The 25,701-nt window shown below is 43.1% G+C and overlaps 1 protein-coding gene across 2 annotated transcripts; it reads left to right on the top strand.

Annotated features, from left to right (window-relative positions):
- The first annotated feature begins 1,358 nt into the window (after nucleotides 1-1,358).
- Prdm1 (PR/SET domain 1) lies at nucleotides 1,359-20,275 on the top strand. Of its 2 annotated transcripts, XM_027401898.2 has the most exons (7): nucleotides 1,359-1,576; nucleotides 3,131-3,382; nucleotides 9,753-9,872; nucleotides 12,853-13,105; nucleotides 17,883-18,988; nucleotides 19,224-19,352; nucleotides 19,700-20,275. In XM_027401898.2, exons 1-7 carry the CDS (start codon nucleotides 1,535-1,537, stop codon nucleotides 20,273-20,275), a joined length of 2,478 nt encoding a protein of 825 aa, XP_027257699.1. In that variant the 5' UTR covers nucleotides 1,359-1,534. The 2 variants fall into 2 exon arrangements, with proteins under 2 accessions (XP_027257699.1, XP_035294986.1); XM_035439095.1 differs by lacking the exons at nucleotides 1,359-1,576; nucleotides 3,131-3,382; nucleotides 9,753-9,872 and adding an exon at nucleotides 12,626-12,634.
- Nucleotides 20,276-25,701: the final 5,426 nt, after the last annotated feature.

The raw sequence follows: 25,701 nt of genomic DNA, 5'->3' as shown, positions 1-25,701 counted from the left end.
GTGAGTTGGGTTTTTGTTTTGCTTAGTTTCATTTCTTCCTGTAAACAAATACTCAGAGGTCCACTTCATTGTATGACTAAGTTGGTATCATTAGGTTGGGTCTGGGTGTGTGGATGTGGGTGTGGATATGTGTGTCTCGTGTGTTTAAAATACTAGGAAAGACATGACAGCCTAAGGTTGAAAGAGAGAGGATTTTTAAAACCAAAACAAAAAAACCTGTGATGAGGCAAGCAGGAAAAGTGGATTACTTGAATTTCTGTGACCTATACAGTCCTAGTGATGGGGTGCTGACTATAAATGGGCCCTCTGCATCACTGTTTCTCTGAATAAGAGGAGTCTTTGCTGAAGGCACAGACTATTTAAGGAAGTAAAACATCTGGTTTGTTTTGTAATGAGAAGCAGGAATGCAAGGTCCACGCTCTTAATAATAAACAAACAGGACATTGTATGCCATCATCACAGGATGTCCTTCCTTCTCCGGAGGACTAACTGGAGCTGAAGGCAAAGCCACCCAGGCTCAGAACAAGTCCCACTAATTACTGCCTCCAACAGCTTTCCACTCACAGTGATCAGTTCAATATCCCCCTTTTAACTGTAAACCATTCATACTCTCCATTGTAGTACGTGCTTAGAATCCTGCCTGTGGGTTTGGGGATGAGCGGCAGGAACAACAAAATCAGTATATATGATTATAACTTTTTCCTGTTTCCCTATTCCCAAATGGTTGAAAGAAGGAAGTTAGGTCTACCCAAGCTGAATATATTCAGTTAGCAGGAAAAATGAAATCCCACATGTTTAAATAGTAGAGGAGAAGCGCCTTAGAATATTCTATTTATTTCATTGGCAATGACTCCAGGACTACACAGCGTCCTGGTGTTGCCTGTGATGCCAAAATACTTTTAACTCTCTCCTTCAAAGTACATCGGATCCTGTAACCAAGACACCGAGTCTAGGTGACTTGGGTTTTCTTCTTCCGAGGAGTCGCCCACCCCGCCTCTTTCTGCCGCGACAGGAAGCAAGCGATCTGAAGTGCTTAGAATACATTCAATCGCAGCGTGAGTAAATGCGGAGGGCAAGCGCCTGCAAAGGGAAGTAAGAAGATTCCCAGTCCGTGTTGAAATCCACTTGCAAAGAGAGGAAGCTGCCGCGGCTCGCAATCGGGGGCGGGGGTGGGGTGGGGAGCCCTGAACCCCGCGCGCGCGGCGTGCACGGCTGGGCTGTCCAGGTGCGGCCACGCCCCCATCCCGGCGGCGGGTAGGAGTGAATCAGACCAGTCAGTGGGTAAAGAAGTCTGCGGCAGCTGGGAGGGGAAGCGCCGTCGCTCGCTAGCACAGACACTGCTGCCGTGACACTCGGCCCTCCAGTGTTGCCGAGACGCAAGAGCAGCGCGCAGCACCTGTCCGCCCGGAGCCAAGGCGGCCGGCGGCGTAGAAAAGGACGGACCGCCGAGGTGCGCGTCAGTGCTGCTCAGCCCGGCCGGCCGGGACGCGCGGGAGGATGTGGACTGGGTGGACATGAGCAAGGCTTGTCTCAGATGTTGGATCTTCTCTTGGAGAAACGTGTGGGTACGACCTTGGTAAGGAGCTAGATTCTGTTTTCATCTGATTTGAAAACTTTTTATTCCTTTCTTTTTTTTCTTTATTACTTTTTTTTTTTTTTTTTTTTTTTAAGAATGCTGCCGTAGTAGAAACCAACGCTTCTTTCTGCTTTAGTGCGCGGAGCACTGTCAAACATTTAAGACTTTTTTTCTGTATGAATCATTAACCCTTTCAGTTCTAGACATAATTGTCAATTCACTGAAATTTCAGTAGTGGTTCTAGTCCGCTTCCCCACCCGCTGCCAGCAAAGCAACTATCCCGGGTTAGCTTAGGTTTTCATTTTTATTAACTTTAGCATCGTTTGTACAACACGACTTACATGTTGGAGCTAAATAGAGTTTAAGTTGTAACTGGGGCAAAGTCAACTAAATATCCCCTCACCCCCACTCCAGAAGCATGATATTTAGGGAAGATGTGGGGAAATGTGTAAAACTCCTCGATGGACTCCCACAGTGTTTACATTTTCCTAGAGCATGTTCTTACATGGATATCCTTATTCCTAATTTTTATCTGTCGAGACCATGTGGGAATACGTTGCACGGGCTGTTCATCCTTTTGTTTTCCTCTTTGGAAAGCACTTTTTTCCGAGGGTAGATTCCAGGAGGATCCCCGAGTCTTCTGCATAACTTACTTACAGTAAGCTGTGCCACTTCAATGACTTCTGGGAATTCATGCACTTTCACATTTAAATGGAAAGTGCTATTTGTAGCTGAGAGCTCCTAAAGGAATTCTCTTTAGGGAGTTCTGCTTAATTTTTTTTTCTGTTTTGTTTTTATTTTTCCTATCTGGCTCGAGGTGCCCACCGACTCAAGGGCTACAGGGTTTTTTTCCCCCTTCACCCATTTCTCTTTTCCTGTGGTCCCTGGGAGCTTGGGAAGGCTGGTGCTCAGGGATGCTGACAGGATGCAACCCCTCTCGGGCTTCCCTGCTAGAGGATGAAAGACAGCGCGCCAGAGGGAGGGGGACAACCCAGTTGTTTTGAAAGTTGCTTCGCGTCTGGAGCTGGTGGGAAAGTTCAGTCTTCCCCATTTGGAAAAGGCAGGCTGGGTTCCGCTCCTGCACCACACGCGCTTTCCATTTTTAGCTTCATTCAGAGGCAGACAGAGCTCCTTCCTCTTCCTCTCCTTGTTTGTGACACTTCTGAGGCAGCTTTTCCACAGCGCTGAGGGTCTGGCGGCCATGACCCCAGGCGTCCCGGGACACAGGACGCAGCAGCGCCCACAACGTATTTCTGTCTTCAGAGGTAAAATCAAGGATTGATCAAAGGTTCTTTTTCTCCCGATGAGGTTGATATATATATATATATATATATATATATATATATATATATATATTTTTTTAGCCAAGGGTTGCATTTTAAAACCGTGCTTCTTCAAGGCAGTCTGCTTTATACGGCTTTGGACTCTTACTCAACTGTACAAGTACTCCATCAGCTCTTAAAGTCTTCAGACTACAGTGTTAGTCATAGCTCTCAGAGGGAGCCACAGGAACGCCGGACAATGGGGATTAAAGGCCTTTCCCTTCTCTTCCAGGCTGCCCCTAAGAGTAGCTCCAGCTCCGTGAAGTTTCAAGGGTTGGTAGACACGAGGGGGATCATGAAAATGGACATGGAGGACGCTGATATGACTCTATGGACAGAGGCTGAATTTGAAGAGAAATGTACTTACATAGTGAACGACTACTCCTGGGATTCCAGCGCCGCCGACGGGGGTACTTGTGTTCAAGCAGAGGCATCCCTACCAAGGAACCTGCTTTTCAAGTATGCTACCAACAACAGCAAAGAGGTAAGCATCTGCCCTATGAAGACTGACAGGCACTTGAGTTAGCTCTCCTACTATCTCTGAGAACCATGAGGACTTATATGCATTGGCAAATAATTGATCTCTGGTCACTGTTCTCATTGCTTTCTCTTAAAGCCAATTCCTAGCCATTTCCTCCCACTGTCAGTAGTTCTATACTAATTAGTAAACAGTGAAATCTTTTGGCAAATTGACACATCTTGAAGAGCTGGCTCCGGTGGGCAGCTCCACAAGGGAGCTGGGGCTCTGCTCTTCACACTGGCCCTGTTGTCCACGGCTGTAAAAGAAGGATATTTTCTGAGAAAAAGATGTTTTCTTTTGTCTCCTTTTGCTCATGAGATGACTTTATTCTTTTTAACGAGCCAGCTTTATTAGCTGGGTTTCTAAAATTATTCTCAAAACCTTGACATGTTTATTAATGCCATGAAGTGATGGCATTAACCGGGAGGAAGAAGGTCACTTAAAAGTGTCCTCTGTCAAGATGACTTCACTAACCACTATTTACCTGCGGTAGCTCTTTCACCTTGGCCAGGCTGGCAGGCCCACTCGGTATGGCTTCTGAAGTGGGTACACTTTGTTGTTTCAAAGGGACAAGCAACTGAGGAGCCACCTGACTTGTGTTTGCCCTTTTATATAACAATTAAAGTCGGGCGATATGTGGCTGGAAGGGATTTGCAGAATCACCTCTCCCTTTCCTGAGAGACTCCTTGCTGAGGACAGCCCTCAGCAGATTCCCCACACCACCCACAGAATCCCCACAGTGTGGTGGGTTCAGATACTTACTGTCTTTGGGGAGTGGTGGAAAGGGGATCCCGTGTTATAAAAATCAAGATTTTCTCCTGGGAGTGTTCATTATGGCCATGCTAAATCACTTTCTCGTCCTTCCCTGAGGAGCAGCATGTGAATGAGTCCAGGGAAGCACTTTGTCTCTTTCCTGTTTGTGTATCTGAGTTCGGTGGTTTTGGGAAACGGGAGGGGGAGAGAAAGATAGGAATTCTGCTTTGAGTTTTACTAAAGCTCCACTCCTGGGAGAATAGTATTCAGTTTTATAAAAGGTAAATTGTAGTATGTATTATAAATATTATCAAAAAGATGTAAACCCAGAAGTCAGTCTTAATTATACCTCTTCCTGAAAGTAGTGTTCTCAATAGAAAGCCTCTGAGCTGGAGCTCTTGGAGTCTATGTAGCATTTGTTTGGGTGTCTGAGGCCTGGCAGTGACTTTAAAAAGTCTAGTATGCTTTTTGCCACATCAGATTTGACTAAACATATTTGTCCACTCAAAAGGGTCATTCATGTCCTGTTGTCTCTACAGCCTATTAGGACAGAAGTAAAGACCCCCACCTTGTGGGTCATCTGCTTTGCTATCCTGCAATGTCCTTCTCAGTTCAGTGCTTAAGTTTTTCAGTTTTCTACTGAAAATCATGGCTGAGTGGAGTTATGCTATTAGATCATTTAGTTCAAGGTTCAGAGCAAGATAGTCAACTTCCCCAAAGGCTATGTAGTTACAGCCAGGCACAGACTGGGAGCAAAGTTCTCTGGTTGTTCCAGGTGTCTGTAGATCATGCTCCCCGGGTCCCTCTTGGTGTCACTGTGGCTTTATTTATCATCTAAACATAGTTCTGACCCATCTTTTTTACTGGTTTGTTTCTGCTGAATTCCTCCCTATTTCTGTAATGTTAAGCAACCAGATAGAGACAGTACTTGTGTTCCTCCTGAAGGGTGTCCTTCATAGCATGTGGGAAATTGGGACTCTTTTATCCTTCTTCCCCATATTTTACTTAAATGAATCAGTTGAATAAGGGGTAGTACCTCTTAAGTCCTCAGTCATAAAGGCAACCAGGAAACAGAATTAAATACCATCCTGTGTTAAGCTTACACCAAAAGGTATGCCTGTTCCCCTCTCCTCCCTTCCTCCCTCCCTCTCTCTCTCTCTCTCTTTCTCTCTCTCTCTCTCCCTCTCTCCCTCTCTTCCTCCCCCTCCTTGTTTTGAACTTTGGGATAACTCCTTAGGGATGGTGAAATGGCAGAATTGAGCCATTGAGTACGTGATAGATGCAAACCAGCACCAGGGCAGAAGCATCTAGAATCAATTAAATGTTTACATAGATTATCATTGTTTCATTGTTCAGTTAGTTCTGCGAGTCCCATGAGCCGTGGAAACAGGTAAAAGGCTTTTCTACATGTAGGTTTTATCTGACTGATTTATCTCACTCATCTTTAAATGTTTTCATTAAAATAGCAAAAGCTGTTACTTTATGTACTATGTGCTGACATCCTGGGGAATTTTTTTAACAAGATCATTTTTCATTATGAATTTGTGCTATGTGTCAGCACCTTCCCACCCCCCCACCCCCTGGGTTTAAAAACAAAACATACCAACTGTATTTCTGATCTTAACATTAATTTTTAGATCTAGCTTAGAATCATTCTGCACTTTTATTGAGGCTGTTCTTACTTCCTATTTCCAGATCTAAAATCAAATACAGACATGCTATTTAAAACTCTTAGAACGTTTAACCTGGCCGGTTGTTCTTTTGTGGGGAGTTTCCCCTCGGCCTCCCAAAATAATCTGTGAGTATTTGACTACAGAAAAATCACTGGAGGCTTAGGAGCAGTGTCCAGGACAGGCTTCTGCTGTCAGCTGAAGTGGCTTGTCCTAAAGAGGCACTTGGCCTCTCTGAGACTCTGATCTGGAGTTGAGTGCTGACAAACATCAGGCAGATCATAGGGACTTAGTGACCACTCCAACTGAGGTCCATTACTCTGCTGAGCCATCTGTAAAGGATCCCACCAGAACACACGCAATTCCACCTCCAGATTCTTTATTAGATAGTGTATGACAAGGCATTACCACTGTCTTTAATACAAGGATAATGAAGTTGGAAACCTTTCAAAAACACCTGTTCATTTCTTTGAAAAATGAAGTAAAATACAGACTGACACCTTGACCCTTACAGTAGAAATACAGGGGGGAAATCTAATTGGGTGAGATTTGGAGAGGAGAAAGATAGCAAGTAATGAAAATCCTCTTAATTTGAAGTGCAGAAGCTCAGACCACATTTGGAACTGAACAGTGTCTCTTTCAAATCCCAATGCTTTCTTGTGCTTGTATGTTGCACCGAGTCCAAAGGAGGACTTGTTTTTAAAGCAAACAAACAAATCTATATTGTTCTTATTATCAGACTTTCATTTCATTGTCCCATTTAACCCAGCCTGAATTGTAAAAACAAAACAAAACAAACAAACAAACAAAAAACCCAAAACTTTATTTTGTAAAGTTAAAAAGAAACCCTGGTTTTTGTCTCAAAGCTACAGACAGTTTGTATGCTATAGCCAAGCACTGACAGAGACAGATGTGCCCAGGTGGCAGAGAGGTCAGCTCAGCACATAAAGCAAGCACGAAGGGCTTCTGTAGGGGCCGACGAAGCATGGGCAGCCTTTGGGGGCCTCTTTCTCTTACTGATAGGTTTATAGAAGGCACACAGCAGCCAGTCTCCAGCAGTAATTCTTTAGGACCCTGGTCAGTTCCAGTGAAGTTTCCTTCCCGAGTTAGGTGAGCACACACTTAATTAGTGTTTTTAGCACTGTGGAACTCAAAGCACAGGCCAAGTTTCTCTGTACCATTTGCTTGTCCCTAGGATAGAACACTATAACTATAAACAATGGGTTAGGGAGGTGGAGTTGGGCTACTATACTCATCTAGATCTTTTAGGACCTCTAACTTGGTTTTCTACTTTCCATTAAGAACAACTCTGGTTCCCATCCCCACCTCAGAGTTGCAGTTTTTCTGTCTTCTTGGATTTGACATGGAGGTGTTTATTGTGTGTTGTTAGCGTGCTAAACTTGGATGGTTGTAGATGGTTTAATTGTTGTTTTCTGAGATAGCCTCTGGAGAGGTCTGTAGTCTGAATGCAGGCTTTGAACTGGTGATCTTTCTGCCTCCTGTGTGCTCTGATTAGAGGCATACACCCCTACTAGTGATAGATAGGTGCCTTAGAGGCAACAGGATTCCTCTAATCTCGGAATACTGAATTATGTGTCTTTGTGTATCTTTCAGGGTTCATTTTTCTGTATTCCTCATCTCTGTGTATAGCAATGATTCTAAATATTAGGCTCTATTTTGTTCATAAAAATCATCTAATATTGAAGTTCATTCTGGTTATATTTCCCAGACAGACCTTGAACTCACCAATCTCTTGCCTTAGCCTTCAGAGTAGCTGGGATATGAAGCCACACTGGTACTAATTTCTTAAAAAGGCTACTTTTTAATTGTTCTCATGCCTTGTCTGTTCATTTGCATTTGTGAGGTTATAAATGGCAGGTGCTTCCAATACTGATTTAAACATGTACAGTGCCCAGTCCACAGTTGTGCTTAAAAGGTACGAGATAGCTTATGCCTTCCTACAATTCTTTTGTTGTAGGAACAAGATTCTAATTAACTTCCTCTTCGATGCAGGAAAAGGTGTTTTCTTAGTGTAAGATTGATAGGTGAAAACCAAGAGGCTATTCTGTAGAAATAAGAATAGCAATTTGGAAGGGAAACTGTGACCTCGATGTAATGATCCTTGTTGGTAATCAAGCTCTGACTCTGAAGACACTGTCTGCAGGAGGCTATAATTTAAAACAAAGTTGATGAACCAGTCGAGTGCCTTTCTTAAAATTACTGCTTTAAAGTGGATATGTTGAAATTATCAGCTGCTAATTATTGGCTCACTGACAAATGGCATTATTTGTTTTTCCTGTTTGGCATTTTAATGTTATGGAATAAGCATTCAAATGTAAATGTCTAATAATTTGTGTATTATGGGAGACAATTTCATGAGTTTTACAAAGTAGGTTCAATAATTTGTCCTAAATAAGCCCGTGACCAGGGAAGGCCAGCCAGGCTTTCTTTGTATATTGTTATCTCCAAAGTCTCAGCTCTGAGATGAGATGCTCCTGTCTCCCCAAAGCTGGGCTGTAACCGGCAGCAGCAGTGATGAAGTGTTCTTAGAAGCATAGACAGATGGAATGAGGGCAGAGGAGACCAACATCTGCCTTTTTCAGACCTTTGCCACAAATTCATATAGGACCAAAAATAACACTTTTAACTCAGCAACTTTGTTTCGAGTTGTAGTGAGTAAAGAGAGTTTTCTCCTCCTCCACCCCCTTTCCTATCCTAAGACTGTACCATTAACTGTATATTAAATATTATTTTGATAAAGGGTATTTGATGATTTAAAAAAAAAACTGACATGAGAAAGAGTGGCCTGTCCAAGTTTGCTTATTCCGTGTTAGACAGTGGTTAATTTTTTGATGGATTGAATGAGGTACCAGCATGTATTATAACCAAAGTCCTGGATTCCACTGCAGACTATCTGAACAGTCCTTCACTTATCTGCACCTGCTATTTTAGATATATAATTTATACAAGAGCCACCAAGAAAAATAAAAGTAGAAATAAAAATCCTATGTTTTGCACTGCCCTTGGTCATTTCAGTGAGGTATTTCTGTTTTGAGCCAGAAGGAAAATTAAGAGAACCATCTGTACTGTGAGAGGCAAGCTGAGCAGTTCTTAGGAGTTCATTTGAATTGCTTCCTAGTTTGTGTCGGATTTTTTTTTTTTTTTTTTTTTTTTTTTTTTTTTTGATCAAGAAAAAACTGCCACAGCTACCATGCTTCTTCAGCAAACACCACAGAGTCGTAATGCATGAAGCCTTTAGTCTGAACAGGTCGTTTCCTCAGATCTTAGAAGCCACATCTTTTAGAAGCCACAGTCTCCTCATTACACATTCCATTTCAAAGAGGGACTTCTGACCACCATTGAGTAGATGTTAGAGAAGAACAAAGTTACTTGCAAGATCTTTCTTCTAGTAAAGAACTCTTACAAGCTATGAGGGAAAGAAGAGGGGGTAAAAACCTCATCTGGGATGAAAAAAAAAAAAAACAAAAAACTTAATGTGTTTGGTTTCTGGTTCCTTTGGCCTCTGTAGAACAAGTAAAGAGCATTATTTTGGTTTCTGAGGTTAAAACCCCCCACCCCCAAACACACTGTGTTTATGGTTTGAGGGAGAAGGAGGGACCTAGGGAACTGAAGGGTCTAATCTTGACATCTCCCTAGCTGCTTTATTCTCTTGGAACAGAGTGCTGATCTGGTCTTCTAGCATGAAAAGCAATACAGCAAAGAGCCACAGACATCAGAAAGCAATTCATTCCCTGGACTATTTCAGTAGCCAGATGACTTTAAGGAAGCTTGCTGTTAACTGTGGAGGCATCGCTGATGTCTTGCTGGGTTATCATTGGACAATTCAATAACTGACATACAAGATTGACACCTCAGAGTTTGAGTAATGAATTCATGCTTTATCTTTTTAGGTTATTGGAGTGGTGAGTAAGGAGTATATACCAAAGGGAACGAGGTTTGGACCCCTGATAGGTGAAATCTATACCAATGACACAGTTCCCAAGAATGCTAACAGGAAATATTTTTGGCGGGTAAGTAAGGAAACATTTTTAAGACTTTTAAATATTGGGGGTAGATGGAGATTAAAGAGCAGGGTTCCTTCCTTTTCAGACTGTGATGGGGGCGGGGCGGGGCTCACTCAAGAAAACCCTGGAATTCTGAGCAAGTTTGATGAAACTGGTTAAATGCTCTGCCTGGAAACTGTAGCTGTGGGTGGTTAGATGGGACTGCATGTGAAGCTAGATTTTTGCAACTCATTACACACAGCTTTGTGATGAAAGGAAACAGTTTGTTGCTTGCTTCAAGGGCAGGTTCATTTGCATTTCTCTTCGAGGAAGTAGTAATGAGTCACTGAGTCTTAGATTTCACCCTTTCTTGATTTCTTGCTGAGTTCACTTGAATTGAATGGAAGAGTTATGATAAATGAATTATCTTGAAGAGAAATGTCACTAAGAAAGAATAGGTAGAAGGTGGGTTAGTGGGGCAGAGAACCACAGAAGTCATTTCGTTAAATCCATCTGTACCGTAAAACTGTTACATTTGACAGTATCTTAAGTTGCTAAGCCTAAGGAAAATGCTCATACTCACGTGAGATGATAGACTTGGCTAATACAGCTATTTAAAAGGTCTGGCCTATGCACTCTCCCTTGGAATGTCAGGGTTTTTCAAGGACTCTGGAGGTGGGGGACCTAGGAGATAGGATTCATGAATAAAATCTGAATTGAGTGGATAAAGAAAAGTCAGCCTCCCTTTCTAAAGAAAAGTCAGCCTCCCTTTCCCCAAGATGCCTCTGGCATGCTCAGTTTGGGAATGAAGAGCTATTTATATAAATTTAGTGAGCACTTTTCCTCATACAACACAGAGCACATACCACCTGAAGATACATTAGTAGCCAAGACTGGATCATGCTTGCCCTGGTTGATATTTTTGCATAAGTAACTTACAAAGACTTTTGGTTAGGAACTCATGAAGCTATTCCTGAGAGATTCCTCTATGTCTAGACACTTTTATTTCCAGACACTTACTTGCTACTCCTACAACTGTAGGATTTGTTAGGAATTATTTGTTCTCAATTTTTATTTATTTAATAAACACTTGGGTGTTAAAATCTATAATAATATAAATAACTGAAAGGCTTTTCTTGAGGAATTATTAAATCAGTTGTTCACATGCAACAAAGACAGTATAGGGAATAAAGCTTCTCACTTGTTGGAAGAGCCTGATTAGCAGGGCAGGAATATGAACATCTGTTGTGAGGAATGAAGGGGTTTCATGCAAATTACACAGTCAAAGAGATGCTCAAGTTGAGAAACCAGTGACATTTCTTGTAACTGTACTATGAGTCAGCACGTGTTTAATCTTCTTGATAATAAATGGAAAGGCAGGCATCAGGGTGTGTTTTACAAATGCATGATTTTATTTTCTTGGGGTGTGTGTGACTTTATGACATCCAACTGTCTATTTTTAAATGAGGATACAGTAAATTTGTAGTTGTGGAAAGCCAACCAGGATCAACACACCCTAGGCTAGCAGTTTCTGCCCTAGTGCGAGAGCGCTGGAACCCCATGTTCCTGGAAGTTTGCGCGTCAGAGTAAACAAACTTGAAAACCCCTCTTGATAGCTGAATTCACCCAGTATTGTTACATTTTCTCTTAACAAGACACACCGCGGAAGCTCTCACAGGCTGCTTTGATGAAGCCACATACATCCCCCTCACAATTCACAGGAAGTCACTCTTAAAAGAAACTGATTCTGCTGTTTACTGCCTGTATTAAAGGGACAGAGCTCCTTTTCATTTCTGATAACATTGGAGAGAAATAGAGAAACCATCACACAGCCAGTGTGTGACTAAGAATAAAGCAATAGCCTGCTGCCCTGTAGCAGCCTCTGGGGTGAGCAAGCAGGGCACCTCTTGGAGACTCCAGATATTGACTGACTGTGTGTAAAGAAAGCTCTGGGGACTGAAGGAAGGTGGTGCCTCTTCAAAGAAAGGAACTTTCTGGAGAAGATAAGGAGTGAGTTTATTACCCTTTGGTTTCAATAAGAGTGTTGTCGTCCCCCCTCCCCCCCGCCCTTAACTGTGCCTTTTACCAACCATTGTGAGTGCAGCTGTTAGCATTGCTGAAGCACAAACTCTGTGTTCTTCTTTACAGGATATATATATATATATATATAATATATATATATATATATATATATATATGAATGATTTTTTCCAAAAGCCCCCAAACATGGTTCTGTGTGTGTTGTTTTAGCCAGCCTCCTCACAGATACCGAGGAATCTCTACTCCTTTGGCATGAAAGAGAGGCACAGGGCTGCACATGTTTACCAAGAGGAAAAGTGACTTCTCAGACTGCCAAACTCTGGCCTCTGTGCCAGTGGCTCACTCTGTTATGGCAGGTGAAGTTCACCTTTGCCCCACCCAGTGTTTCCACAAAAAGGCAGGGCTCCAAGTATTCATCTGAACAAGTGTTGCTGTGGGACTCAGGGCTGGGGGTGGAGGATGTTTGCGGAGTCTGCGCCGCGGGCGGAGGTGTAGGAAACACAAGTACAGAGGCCATAGAAAAAGCTGAGACTCGGTTTGCTGCAGTCCTCTGCTGGCTGGTCTGCCCAGTGACTCAAAGCACTAAAAGTCAGCATAGTTGGAAGTGTGCTGACAGGCGTGCCCATTCGCTACTGTATCAAGAGAACTCTTGATCCACTCCAGGCTGCTCTTCAGATGAGAGTTTTTTGTTTCATTCTTTTGCTGCCTACCCCCCAAAATGAAAAGACCATAACATTGAGATGGAAAAGGTAGCTGACAGAATGTACCTTACCTATTTCACCCTTCATTTCTGCTGATTCAAGGCGATTCCCAGCAGACCAATAGTTCCTTCTTTCTCTAACTAGGCAATGAGGGCTGGAATCCCAGAGACTGCGTTCCTTGCCTGTGTTTGTTCTGAGAGGTTTGGGGCTTTCCTTGGTTCTGGGTAGCTGCCTTTCACACTACAGCTTTCTTCTCTTTTGGACAGATCTATTCCAGAGAGGAGTTCCACCACTTCATTGATGGCTTTAATGAGGAGAAAAGCAACTGGATGCGCTACGTGAATCCGGCTCACTCTGCCCGGGAGCAAAACCTGGCTGCCTGTCAGAACGGGATGAACATCTACTTCTACACCATTAAGCCCATCCCTGCCAACCAGGAACTTCTTGTGTGGTATTGTCGGGACTTTGCAGAGAGGCTTCACTATCCTTATCCTGGAGAGCTCACAATGGTGACTCCTAGTAAGTGGATTACAGAACAAAAAAATGAAAAATGCCGGTCATGTCAGTTCTGCCCCTGTGAGCTAATAACATGTTGTTTAATTATATGGCTTCATCACCTGTTGGACTAAGTAGGTGGCTTTATCTAAGACTAGGAAGAGGAAAACATTTTTAATATCCCTATTCCTTATTTAATCAAATATTTATTACATGTTTATTATATATGGTGACCTGTTCTGAGTGTTGATTTCAGAGAGTTACAAGAGGAAATCTATCCCCAACTCTAATTTATACAAAAGGGCGACTAGAGGCAGACATAATGCAGACTGGTATGGGCATGTCGAACCTGCCAGCTGTAGTCCCTTATGGCCTTCCTGTGCCAGGGCTTAGAGTGTTCATTGAAATCTTATAAAGATACCTGTGGATATAAAGCCACAATCTAATGTGAAAGGCTGATTCTAGAAAAACTGTCATAATTTTTCAAGTCGTCTAAGCAAATAGCCCTAAAAGGTTTCATATCTCGGCTTCCTTCCTTATGGTAAAATGAATTAATCTCGATTTTGAATCAGTCTTACGGTAACCACCTATCGCTTTATCTTGACAGATTCTTGGTTCCTTAGGTTTATAAGCTTTTACTTTTTTTTTCTAAAGTTGTCATGACCTTTACAAAGCATTCCTTTATTTAGTCATTCTCAAGTAGTTTTAACAACAATTTAAGAATCAACAATTCTAACCTCTGTGGTTATATATATCTTCTGGGTTATACTGATAAATTTTGCAGCACTTTTTAAAATGACCATCCTTTGATTAAAATGAAATGTTGAAGGTTTAAAAGTTTTGGTTTTGAGCCAGGCATTGGTGGCTCACGCCTTTAATCCCAGCACTTGGGAGGCAGAAGCAGGCGGATCTCTGAGAGTTCGAGGCTAGCCTGGTCTCCAGAGCGAGTGCCAGGATAGGCTCCAAAGCTACACGGAGAAACCCTGTCTTGAAAAACCAAAAAAAGAAAAAAAAAAAAAAAAAGAAAAAAAGAGTTTTGGTTTTGTTGGGGGGAGGTTGTTTTGGTTTTTCAAGACAGGGTTTCTTCGTGTAACCCTGGCTGTCCTCGAACTCTGTGATCTGCCTTTGCCTCCTGAGTGCTGGGATTAAAGGCATGGGCCACCGTCCTCCAGCACAAGTTTTCATTTTGATACTATCTCATGCTAGAGGAAAAATTTCCAGAAAACTATAGAGAATTCCAAGTTATTGTTTACCCAGGTTTTACTGTGCAGCCTCATTCGCTTTCCCGGGAGGATAAATATAGTTCACATTTTACCATTGAGACACTGGAAATAAATGTTCATCTTAGTATTTTCACCTTAAGGCCAATGATCTAGTGATAGCAAATTCTGACTGGCTAGCTATCTATGGTCATTCTACAATGTTCAGGCTTTCAGGAACTTTCAGTTTTCTGGAAATCATAGCTTCAGTACCTTCCCTGTGGGATCCCATTATAGGTTCTGTGCCCAGGGCCCTTAACTCAGTACCCTTGAGCTGAGCATGGTGATACCACCCAGCTTGGCTAATGTGTTTGGGTTTTGTTTTTTATTATTATTTTGTTTTTGTTTTGACAGGGCCCCATTCAGCTTAGGTTCACCTCTAACTTGATAGGTAGCCAAGGATGCCTTTCAACTCCTGATCCCATCTGCACTCCCAAAGTGCTAGGGTTACAGGCATATGCCCCCCATGCCTGGCTGGGGCATTGATTCTTTGTGTTTGGAAGTAATTGTCATGTGTATTGTGAAACGACATCTTTTCTTCAGATACTCCCTTTGATTTATTCAGGGTTCTTCTGAGTGTCAGGTTAGCACTTCCTTTGTCTGCTATTCCCACTAAAGAAAGAGTTAACAATACCATTGCACTACAAGGCTCCTGTCACGATTGTGAAACCCGTTGGCTCAGGTGTGGTAACTGATGATTGAGGCTGTGATCAGGGAAATTTCCACCATTTCATCAGGCCTAATAGGCAGAGTGTGTCCATGATGACTTGTGCTGGATTTCCATGCTTAAAGCACAATAGAGTTCTGTCCAGAAACCTGCCAAGGCTTACATGGGGGAGAGAGTGGAGATGGAGTGAAGGAAAGAAGGGGCTAACTGGCAAGAAAGAAACTGGAAGGAAGAAGCTAAAAGAGAACTATTAAATTTAGTTCCTTCCCTTCCAAATCTTTTTGGTAATTTTTTTCTATCTATCTAACTAACCCATCTAGAAATCAGTTGACCAAATTATAGACTTCTGCATGTTAATCTGCTTTCTCGGTTTCAGTTGAAAACAGACTTTGTTTTGCCTACTGCAGAACTTCTAGGTTCTTTCTTGTAGTCCTAGGGGTGCTTATTATAGATCGAAAATGTGAGTCGGCATAATGAAGCCATTGAGAACCTCAGAGGCAGTTCACTCTTGAAATGACTCTGTCCGCCTACAGCCATTTAAGATTTAAGAACAAAAACAGATCTTGATTTTCTTTTTCATGTTAACTCAAGCTGCTAAGTGGGAGAGTCAGAAATGATACCAGCTCCTCTGATTACTCAGCTGCTGAAGGCTGAGTTTTTAAAAATGTACCTTCATATACAGTCTAATTTCCAGCTGTGAAGTATTTTAGAGACACTGACATTTTCCTGAAAATCTTCCTTCCGAATAAGCTGGCGGCCTGTTTTTCTGAAGACGAGACACCAAACACGATGCTGTGTGTGTGTGTGTCACAGAGAAAATGAAGTTCTGACTTCTTTGTGTGGTGGCGCAACCATTAGCTTCAGATGAGTTCAGTATTGAAGTGCTTAGCAATGATTAAACATGGGCTCAGCATTGGAAGAGCCTAATTCCTTATACTAAGAACTTTCATTTGTTACATTTCCACAGTGGGGCTACTAACAAAAACATTATGAGGCTTCGATGTGATTTGCCACATAAAAATGGCACAGAGTTGAAAGTGGTAGAGCACAACTTTAATGGCAGCAATTGGGAGGCAGAAACAGGTGAATCTCTTGAGTTCTTGGCCAGTCTGGTCTGCAGAGCAAGTTCTAGACCAACCAAAGCTGCATAGTATAGTAAGACCTATCCCCTCCCCCGACCAAGAAAAGGGCAGGGTTAGGAGGGTTATACACACACAACCTGATTTTCTTTTCTTTTGACCTGAGGATGCTTCCTAATCATTATTTTTTTTAACCTCTTGTAAATCCCTTCCTGTGACTGTGGGATGCCTTGCCTATCAGTTTTCCAGCTTACTTGTCTCTCTTCCTTTACCATTTTAGCTTCAAAAAACAAAAGTGACAATTTGAACTTCCTGCCTGCTGGGCCTCACCGAAAGACTGATATTGGCCTGATAAGGGGATATTTATTTTGGTTTAGAGGCTTGAGAAATTGCTCTCCCACAGAAAGCTTTCCATCACTGACCCCACCAGCATCGTCCTGATAGTGTTGGCCCCTGTGTTTATTCTGGGGCTCTGGCTGCCCAGGGGGAACTGATAATAGCTGGCAGGAGATAAAGGGCTTTCCAACTGGAATTGAATCCCTCCAGCCTGTCAGCCTGGAGAATAGATTGGGAAGATTTAATTCTGGGCTTCCAAAGAGTTCATCTTCAGACCTATCAGGTAGCAAGCCTGGAGTTCCTTCTCAGTTAAGCCCGACAGGGCTGTTTTATAAGACTGAAGAGGATTCCTTTTGTGTGTGTGTGTGTGTGTGTGTGTGTGTGTGTGTGTGTGTGTGTGTGTGTCCTAATGTCATCCTGAACCTGCCACATCTTCAATTGCAGAGGCCAAGAATCTTGCTTCTATTCAGAGCATGTGTAACCCCTCCCCTGTACCCATGCCACCCCCATTGCCCTCAGCCTACTCCTGGGTAGGAGTGCCTGTTTGAGAGAGCACCCCAGGAACCATAGCTCAGCTTGTGCATCGTATGTGCTATCTTTGGCCAGGGAAGTTGAGCTGAGGCTTCTCCTGCAGGCTTCATCTTCCCTGAGTAATTGGGCCAGATGGCGGTGGACAGTCTAGGAAGGGCCTCATTGTTTCTGAGCCTTACCAGGGAATACATGCGTCTTTAGGAGTAAATGCTTTCCTCTTAGCTGCCTCTGTTTTCTTTGGTGCTGTAAGTAATTGAACTGGCCTGGGAAGTACCTGTTGTGGTTTGGCAGAGGTGGCTGTCACGCCTCATAATTCCAGGAGACAGCCCAGATGGTAGCCTAGTTAGACCAGAGCTTGGTGAAATTCTGGTGCTGTCCTTAGTCTATTTGGCATAGGCGGTTTGAACAGGGCTTTATGGAGTTCCTAGTTAAAGAATTAAGTTGAAAATTGATGACTGTTCATTACTTAAAACTAGTTTTAATCTCCCATCTAAGTTTGCAGAGTGTGCCTATTTCCTTTAGGTGAACTGCAAACATCAGAAGGACTTATTAACCTGTGACAACCCCCCACCCCTGTATTTTTCCACCCCATGTCAGTGAGCGCTCTACTGTTCCAGTTTGAACAGCACTTTCTGTCATAGTTTGCACTACCGGAAAGGAGATCTTCCAAGGGGTGCTGTGGCTCTGTGGAGGCTGCCATTGTTCCCGTTTTTGTTGTTGTTGTTCCCACTTTTTTTCCCCTCTGAGGAAATGGAGCAGGCTTCTGAGTGGGTGGCCCAAAGCCCTCTGGAGTGAGAGGCGTCAGGGGCCAGGTGTCTAGCCTTTGTGTTGCCAGCTGCTACTCAGGGTTTCTCAAGAAGAGGATGCTTTCTGATTTCACTTCGGCTCTCCACAGTCTCTGAGTAACTGTCCTTTCTTCTTCATTTTAGCACAAACGGAAAGCTACCCAAAGCAATACAGTAGTGGGAAAAATGAACTTTACCCAAAGACTGTCCCCAAGAGAGAGTACAGCGTGAAAGAAATTCTAAAACTGGACTCGAATCCCTCCAAAAGGAAGGACTTCTACTGTCCTGACATTTCATCCCTCACTTCAGAAAAGGACATGGATGGCTTCAGGAAAAATGGGAGCCCTGACATGCCCTTCTACCCTCGGGTTGTTTACCCCATCCGGGCACCACTGCCCGAAGACTTTTTGAAAGCATCCCTGGCCTATGGGCTAGAGAGACCCACTTATATTACTAACAGTCCCCTTCCGTCTTCCACAACTCCGAGCCCCCCAGCAAGTAGCAGCCCCGAGCAGAGCCTCAAGAGCTCCAGCCCCCAGAGCAGCCCAGGGAACACCGTGTCACCCCTGGCGCCAGGCCCCCTAGAACCCCGGGACTCCTACTCCTACTTGAATGCCTCCTATGGCTCTGAGGGCCTGGGCTCCTACCCCGGCTATGCACCTGCCCCCCACCTCCCACCAGCTTTCATCCCCTCTTACAATGCTCACTACCCCAAGTTCCTATTGCCACCCTATGGCATAAGTTCCAATGGCTTGAGCACCATGAACAACATCAATGGCATCAACAACTTCAGCCTTTTCCCCAGGTTGTACCCTGTCTACAGTAACCTCCTCAGTGGGGGCAACCTGCCTCATCCCATGCTCAGCCCGGCTTCTCTACCGAGTTCCCTGCCCTCGGATGGAGCCCGAAGGCTGCTTCCACCGGAGCACCCCAGAGAGGTGCTTGTCCCCGCGCCCCACAGTGCCTTTTCCCTTACTGGGACTGCTGCTAGCATGAAGGACGAGAGTAGTCCCCCCAGCGGATCGCCAACGGCGGGAACCGCAGCCACGTCAGAACACGTGGTACAACCCAAAGCTACCTCAGCAGTGATGGCAGCCCCCAGCACTGATGGAGCCATGAATCTCATCAAAAACAAAAGAAACATGACTGGTTACAAGACTCTTCCCTACCCACTGAAGAAGCAGAACGGCAAGATCAAGTATGAGTGCAATGTCTGCGCCAAGACGTTTGGTCAGCTCTCCAACCTGAAGGTAGGCCTCCATACACCTGCTGCCATGCTGCCGATTATTAATTGCACTTGAGCTATAAGAGACCCAGCTTGGGACTGAGCTGCACGGGTGCTCCCTGCTGAATAATGAAAATGCAGGGTTTATTTTGATGCCTTTCCTAAGATCGTTGCATCGAAGCACCTGGCTCTTGGAGCAGAAGCTTAAGTGGTAGGCTGCATCTCAAACCCCAGAGCTAACCCCTGTGGCTTCTTCCCAGGTCCACTTGAGAGTGCACAGTGGAGAACGGCCTTTCAAATGCCAGACCTGCAACAAGGGTTTTACTCAGCTGGCCCACCTGCAGAAACACTACCTGGTACACACAGGAGAAAAGCCACATGAATGCCAGGTGGGCAGAGTTTTCTGGGTAGAACTTTTGACCTTTGTAGAAAGTATCTGTGGCATTACTTTCCAGTGTTGTTTCCACCAACACACGATTCCTGCCTTGCCACAGGCTGCTGGAACAGCGAAGCTCCTGGGCCCTCTGTGGCTGCTCACAGGCTGTAGTGATGGGTGGGTGACAGTTAGCTTCCAGTGATGGGTGGGGAAATGGCCACAGATAAACTACACCCTCCCTCCTTATTGCATACTCCACCATGAGTGCCATTATGAGGCTTCTGGGCTCCCACTGGCAATATTTAATCTTACAATTTTCCCTCTCTCCTTTCTCTGCATTCTTTCCTCTTCACACTTTAGGTCTGCCACAAGCGATTCAGCAGCACAAGCAATCTCAAGACCCACCTTCGACTGCATTCTGGAGAAAAACCTTACCAGTGTAAGGTGTGCCCTGCCAAGTTTACCCAGTTTGTGCACCTGAAGCTGCACAAGCGACTGCACACCCGGGAGCGGCCTCACAAGTGTGCCCAGTGCCACAAGAGCTATATCCACCTCAGCAGCCTCAAGGTCCACCTGAAGGGCAACTGTCCCGTGGCCCCAGCTGCCGGGCTGCCTTTGGAGGATCTGACCCGAATCAATGACGAGATTGAAAAGTTTGACATCAGTGACAATGCTGACCGTCTTGAGGACATGGAGGACAACATGGATGTGACCTCTATGGTGGAGAAGGAGATTCTAGCTGTGGTCAGAAAAGAGAAAGAAGAAACTGGTCTGAAAGTGTCTTTGCAAAGAAACCTGGGAAACGGACTCCTCTCCTCAGGGTGTGGCCTCTATGAGTCATCAGACCTGCCCCTCATGAAGTTGCCTCACAGCAACCCACTACCTCTGGTACCTGTAAAGGTCAAACAAGAAACAGTTGAACCCATGGATCCTTAAGATTTTCAGAAAATAAGTGTTTTGTTTTGCTTTGCTTCTTGGGTTATGACTTGGTGAGTCAGGGTGCCTGTATCGAATTGCTTGTAAACAATTCCAGATCTGCAAAACTCCTGGCAGCAGGTGGTTCCCTGCACCTCTCTGGAATTTAAGAAGGACTCCAAAGTTACCAAAATCTCAGGGCATAAATGAGGCAAAGACTCAACTATATATACATATACATATTATATATATATATATATATATACTTATTTACAGCCATGTCTATATATTTGAACATGTGTATTTTGAATATTTGTGTGGATATGTTTGCATAGCCTTACTATTACTAAAACTATTGCCTAGCCATAATTATTTTTTCAATGATAATCCTTCATAATTTATTATACAGTTTATCTTTTAAAAAGCAATAATTAAAAGGTTTACAATGACTGGAAAGATTCTTTGTAATTTGAGTATAAATGTATGATTGTCTTGTGGCCATTCTTTGTAGATAACTTCTGCACATCTGTTGAAATGCCTGAGACTTATGTCAACCGTGTGATTTCAGTCAGCCTTTCTCTATAACAATGCTTTAAAATGAGCTTTTGATATTGCCAAAGTCATATGGTTGGTGTATTAACTCAGAGAATAATACCATTTGAACAACATTGTGTAAGTTGAGGGTATGTGTGCAGAATTACTCAGCAATAATTTGAGGGGAAGGAATCAAAAAAAGAGTATTTTATGTTTTTCGATGATAGTTTATTTTTTCCCCTCCTAGCCACAATTTTAACCAAAATAGTGACAGGCTTCGCCAGCCTGTCCCTCCAAAAACATAGGGTCTTCCTATCTCCAGTGTCATAGGACCATTCTGAGTGGCCATATGATTTTGGCATCCAGTGTGTTATCTGAAAATGTGAAGAAGATAAAAATGCCATGTACAAACCACCAATAATCTGTCTTGAAGTACAGATGATTGTGTGTGTATGCGTGTGTGTGTGAGAGGGTTGGTGGCTTGAGGCTGGGTGTCATTTTGTTGTTGACTTGTCTTTGTTTTTTAATGTCAAAATTGCACAAAGGTGGTGCCCTACATAGAAGGATTTGATGTAGATAAGCTCAGACCACACTTAAAATACAAACTGAAAACTAAACAAATAAAAAACGGGTGTTCTTGTCATCTTAGGTTAAGCGGGTAATGAACATTCCTATTCCTAACACATCAATTGTAATTTCTGTAAAACTCAGCTTTTCTCAGTATTTGTGTTTCTGCATTTTATAATTAATTTAATTGAAGATGAAAGGGCATTGCAAAGTTGTTCAACAACAATTACCTCATTGAGTGTATCCAGTAGGAGTGCAGGAAGTGATGTCTTATCTCATGACTTGCTACTTAGCTGAGCATGTGTGCTCTGGAGTGGTAGGCTGGGTTGTTCTGTCTTGTACTCGTCTAAGCCCAAAGGTTACCTGTTGGTGTTCAAGGTGTAGCAAAGAATTATGTATATTTATGAATCTATTTATACAACTATACCATGTGTATATATATTTATAACCACTTAAATTGTGAGCCAAGCCATGTAATAGAACCTACTTTTCCTAAAGAGTAAAAAGAACCTCTTTCTGAGGGTTTGCTTGAAACTCCATGACCTCACAATCACACTGGTGCTCGGGCACCACCCTGCCTACTACCAGAGACCATAGCACCACGGTGCAGAGGTGAGGGCCGTGTAGCGACTAGGGAGGAATAGAAACAGCATTTTATTTTTTTTATTTTTATTTTTATTTTTTTTTTTTGGTTTTTGGTTTTTCAAGACAGGGTTTCTCTGTGGCTTTGGAGGCTGTCCTGGAACTAGCTCTTGTAGACCAGGCTGGTCTTGAACTCACAGAGATCCTCTGCCTCTGCCTCCCAAGTGCTGGGATTAAAGGCGTGTGCCACCAACGCCCAGCTGGAAACAGCATTTTGCTTTGTAATATCATCTGTCTTATTTGACTGTTCTGCTACATTTGTGTTAGTTGGGTCACAGAAAGAAAAACGTTTTTTCCATCTCCACTATACACTCTTCATCCCCTTCCTTTGGAATCCTGACACCTCCTCGATCTGCAGTCTAATGCTTAGGGTAGTGTTTTGTATATATCTATCAGCTTACAAAGAGGAAAACTTCAAATCATCCAGGGAAAACCGAGAGCCTTACTTATCTGTTGCTGTGACTAGCAAGATGGGTTTCTCTTCACCTACAAGGATCAAAACCAGAGATACTACACATGCTAGCAAGCAAGCTGTCACTGAGTTGCAGCCCAACTCAAGACTGACATTTCTGGATGCATCCATGTTTGAAAATTGTCCTTAATTGTAGGTAAACCAAAGCATGGTATGACATTGACACCAAATAGGTTTTCTTTCTAGTGAACTTATGATGTTTTTCTTCCTGTGTTTTCTTGTGTTGGGAGGATTTTTACAAGGACTAATTGCTTTTCTTGCCATCTGTCTTCCTCTTAGGCCTCTTACATGTAAGTGTTGAGCCCACAATTAACAGTGGTTTTATTTTTTTTTTCCCTCAGAGTTAAGACTGACCAAAGTTATGGCTTTTTACTTTGCTAGAACAACAAACTATCTTATGTTTACGTACTGGTTTACATTGTTATTTATGTGCAAATTGTTAAAATGTAAATTAAATATAAATGTTCATGCTTTACCGATGCTTGTCTAGTGTTTTGAAATAAGATACCTTGTCCTGTTGTCCCTACTGCCAGGGTGTCACTGAACCCCATTTTGAAGATTTTTAAAATTTGTCTCCCTGCCCCATCAGCCATCCTCTTGTCTCAGCAGTACCAGCCACAACACCCTATTTCCCACCTTCCTATGCTCTGCTAGAAAGCAAGTGAACATTACTGATTGTAGTATCTCTCAATGCTCCCATTGAAGTACTAGCCAGGCCAGAACCTGCTTAGCTTCCAAGACTGTTCAGGGTGGTAATGTCATGACTCTCAATAGTGTGCAGTTTTTCTTTCATTATGAGTTATGATGATTTATCAATATACTTGAGGTCACAGGGAGGAGCCAAGGAACACTAGGATCTATTTCAGAAATGGCATGTGTTTACTCAGCCCTGGGATGAGGGGAACTGGGAAGCTGGGTTCAGAAACATTTCCCACTGATGACAGCAGTATTCTTTCTACAGTTTGAAGCTAATACAAAGTGTGCCATAAGGAATGCTCTAAATTCCACCCCCCATCAATTTGGGAAGCACATTTGCAATTTGGATATTTAATGTAAATTTCCAAAACGAAACTCTGGGCAAATCTAGTCATTCTTAGTGAGAATGCCAGGGTTCATGGTGGCATGGCTCTGGGTCTCATGGATCATACAGTGGGAATATGTTTCATTTCTTGTTCATGGATGTTCCAGAACCTTACCTGTCCCAAGAGAGAAGGCTCAAGCAAATCTGATTGCCTTTGGTGGATAAAAACAAGAGACAGGTTTAAAGAAGTGACAGCGCTCTCTGGAGAACATCTCAAAGCCCCTTACAAAAGCTTGTCATGGTTCCCATTTTGCCAAGTTCATGAGTCCATGCTGACTGCATGTTGAGAAAATGATTCTTCTTACATGTAGACACTCAAGACTCCCTTATGTTTTCTTTGCTTTCCATGTTTCTTTAAATTCACTTGAATATCTGTGCCAAGAATTTGAAGTGCTGCCAACATACAATGGTATAGTAAAGGAAACCAGAACCCCGTTATAATTACCAAGTGGTGCTGGTTAGTGCCTAAATTCTGCAGAACCATTGTAATAATTTTTTAAGCCCCCATAAGATCTAGGGTGTAACAGTTACTAGCATAAATCAAAACTCTTGTTTTCCTGAGTGTTGCCTGTCTCAGGAACACTTGTGGATTGACGTGGACGGAAAATTAGTAACAACAGGAGTTCAAGACCTTCCCAAGTCCATATTGTTAGATTTAGGCATCACGGCCCTCTGTGGGGCAAAACAAGTCTGCAGAAGTCACTATGTCTCAAACCTTTCTTTAATTACATAAAAACTATGCAGAGATATTTCCTCCCAAAGGACAACATACAGACTGTATGTGTTGCACTCTAGGAGTTTATGAACACATCTCTTGATGGTTTTTCTTTGGGGAAAATGAAATCAATTCATGTCCCATAAAGTGGTACAAATGAAGTTGTTTTCTCTCTCTCTCTCTCTCTCTCTCTCTCTCTCTCTTCTTCTTCTTCTTCTTCTGTGTATGTGTGTTCTCTAAAAGATGATGATGCCAGGTGTGATAGCACACACTGTTGATCTCAGTATTCTGGAGTGGGAGGCAGAGGTGGGCAGATATCTCCGAGTGCAGGCCAGCCTAGTCTACATAGGGAGGTCCAGGGCAATCAGAACTATACAGTGAAACCTTGTCTCTAAACACACACACATAAACACACAGATAACAAGAAAGGGCCAGGACAGAGGGAACTATGACAATGATTAGAGGCACATGGAGAAGGATTTCTGACATAAAACCAGGCATGCAGGGAGATCTATCTAGAAAGAAAGGCTGAAGCAGGCAGGGCAGTTAAAAGAAGTGTGAATAGCAGGAAAATCACAACCCACTCACTGAAGCAGCCAGCGGGTGCCCCTTTTCCTTGGAGAACCAGGGGGCACTTTTCCCATAATATGTCCATTTCATTACCTTCAGCCAGGCCACTTTGGGGCATTGGCTGCTTCTTGAAATCCACTTCCAGCTGAGTGATGATTGTAAAGTTTCTGAACCAATGGGAAAACCTCCCATCACACCCTTTTCAAGACCTCGGAACCCCTGAGTCCAAGTGTTCAAAGTACAGCTGACACCTCCTCAAATGAGTGAGAAGTGATTTTAATTTCAATACAGCCTTAATTATCGTGATTCAGACAAGAACTGCAGCAAGATTCCAGAAAGTTATTTTTAACCAGATTTATGCAAATATTCTCTGCTCAGCCCAGCTTCTCAGAATACTGTAAACTAACAAGCCCTCCCTCTCCTTGTTTGCCCCTTCCAGGCTTGCCAATGCTGAGTCAGAAGTGGCCATGTGCACATTTCCCTCTGTGTATTTAAGATAGAAGGTGTTATTCAGTACAAGTGTGGCATAGTCATCTCTTAGTTTTCCTCTACCCTATCGAGAAAGAAAGAGGAAGTGACAGATAAGCACCATGGAGCAATTTTGGTAAGATATTCTTCATTTGGTGAAATGGTAGGAAAACGCCCTATCTTTAGGCATCAGAAGGGCTCACCTGTGGATAATGGCTAGCAGCTGATCTCCATTGTGAGCAAGGATGGTGAAAAGGAAAGGAAATTAGCCCTCAGCAGAAGAGTTTAAACCAGCAGCTTTCAACTTGGGGGTCGCAAATCAGATATTTACATTGTGATTAATAACAGTAGCAATATTACAGTTGTGAAATAGCAATGAAATAATTTTATGGTTGGGG

Source organism: Cricetulus griseus, chromosome 2 (assembly GCF_003668045.3).
Source record: "Cricetulus griseus strain 17A/GY chromosome 2, alternate assembly CriGri-PICRH-1.0, whole genome shotgun sequence".
NCBI classification, from domain to species: Eukaryota; Metazoa; Chordata; class Mammalia; order Rodentia; family Cricetidae; genus Cricetulus; species Cricetulus griseus.
The sequence above is the reverse complement of the archived record's forward strand: the minus strand, read 5'-3'. Positions and strand labels throughout refer to the sequence as shown.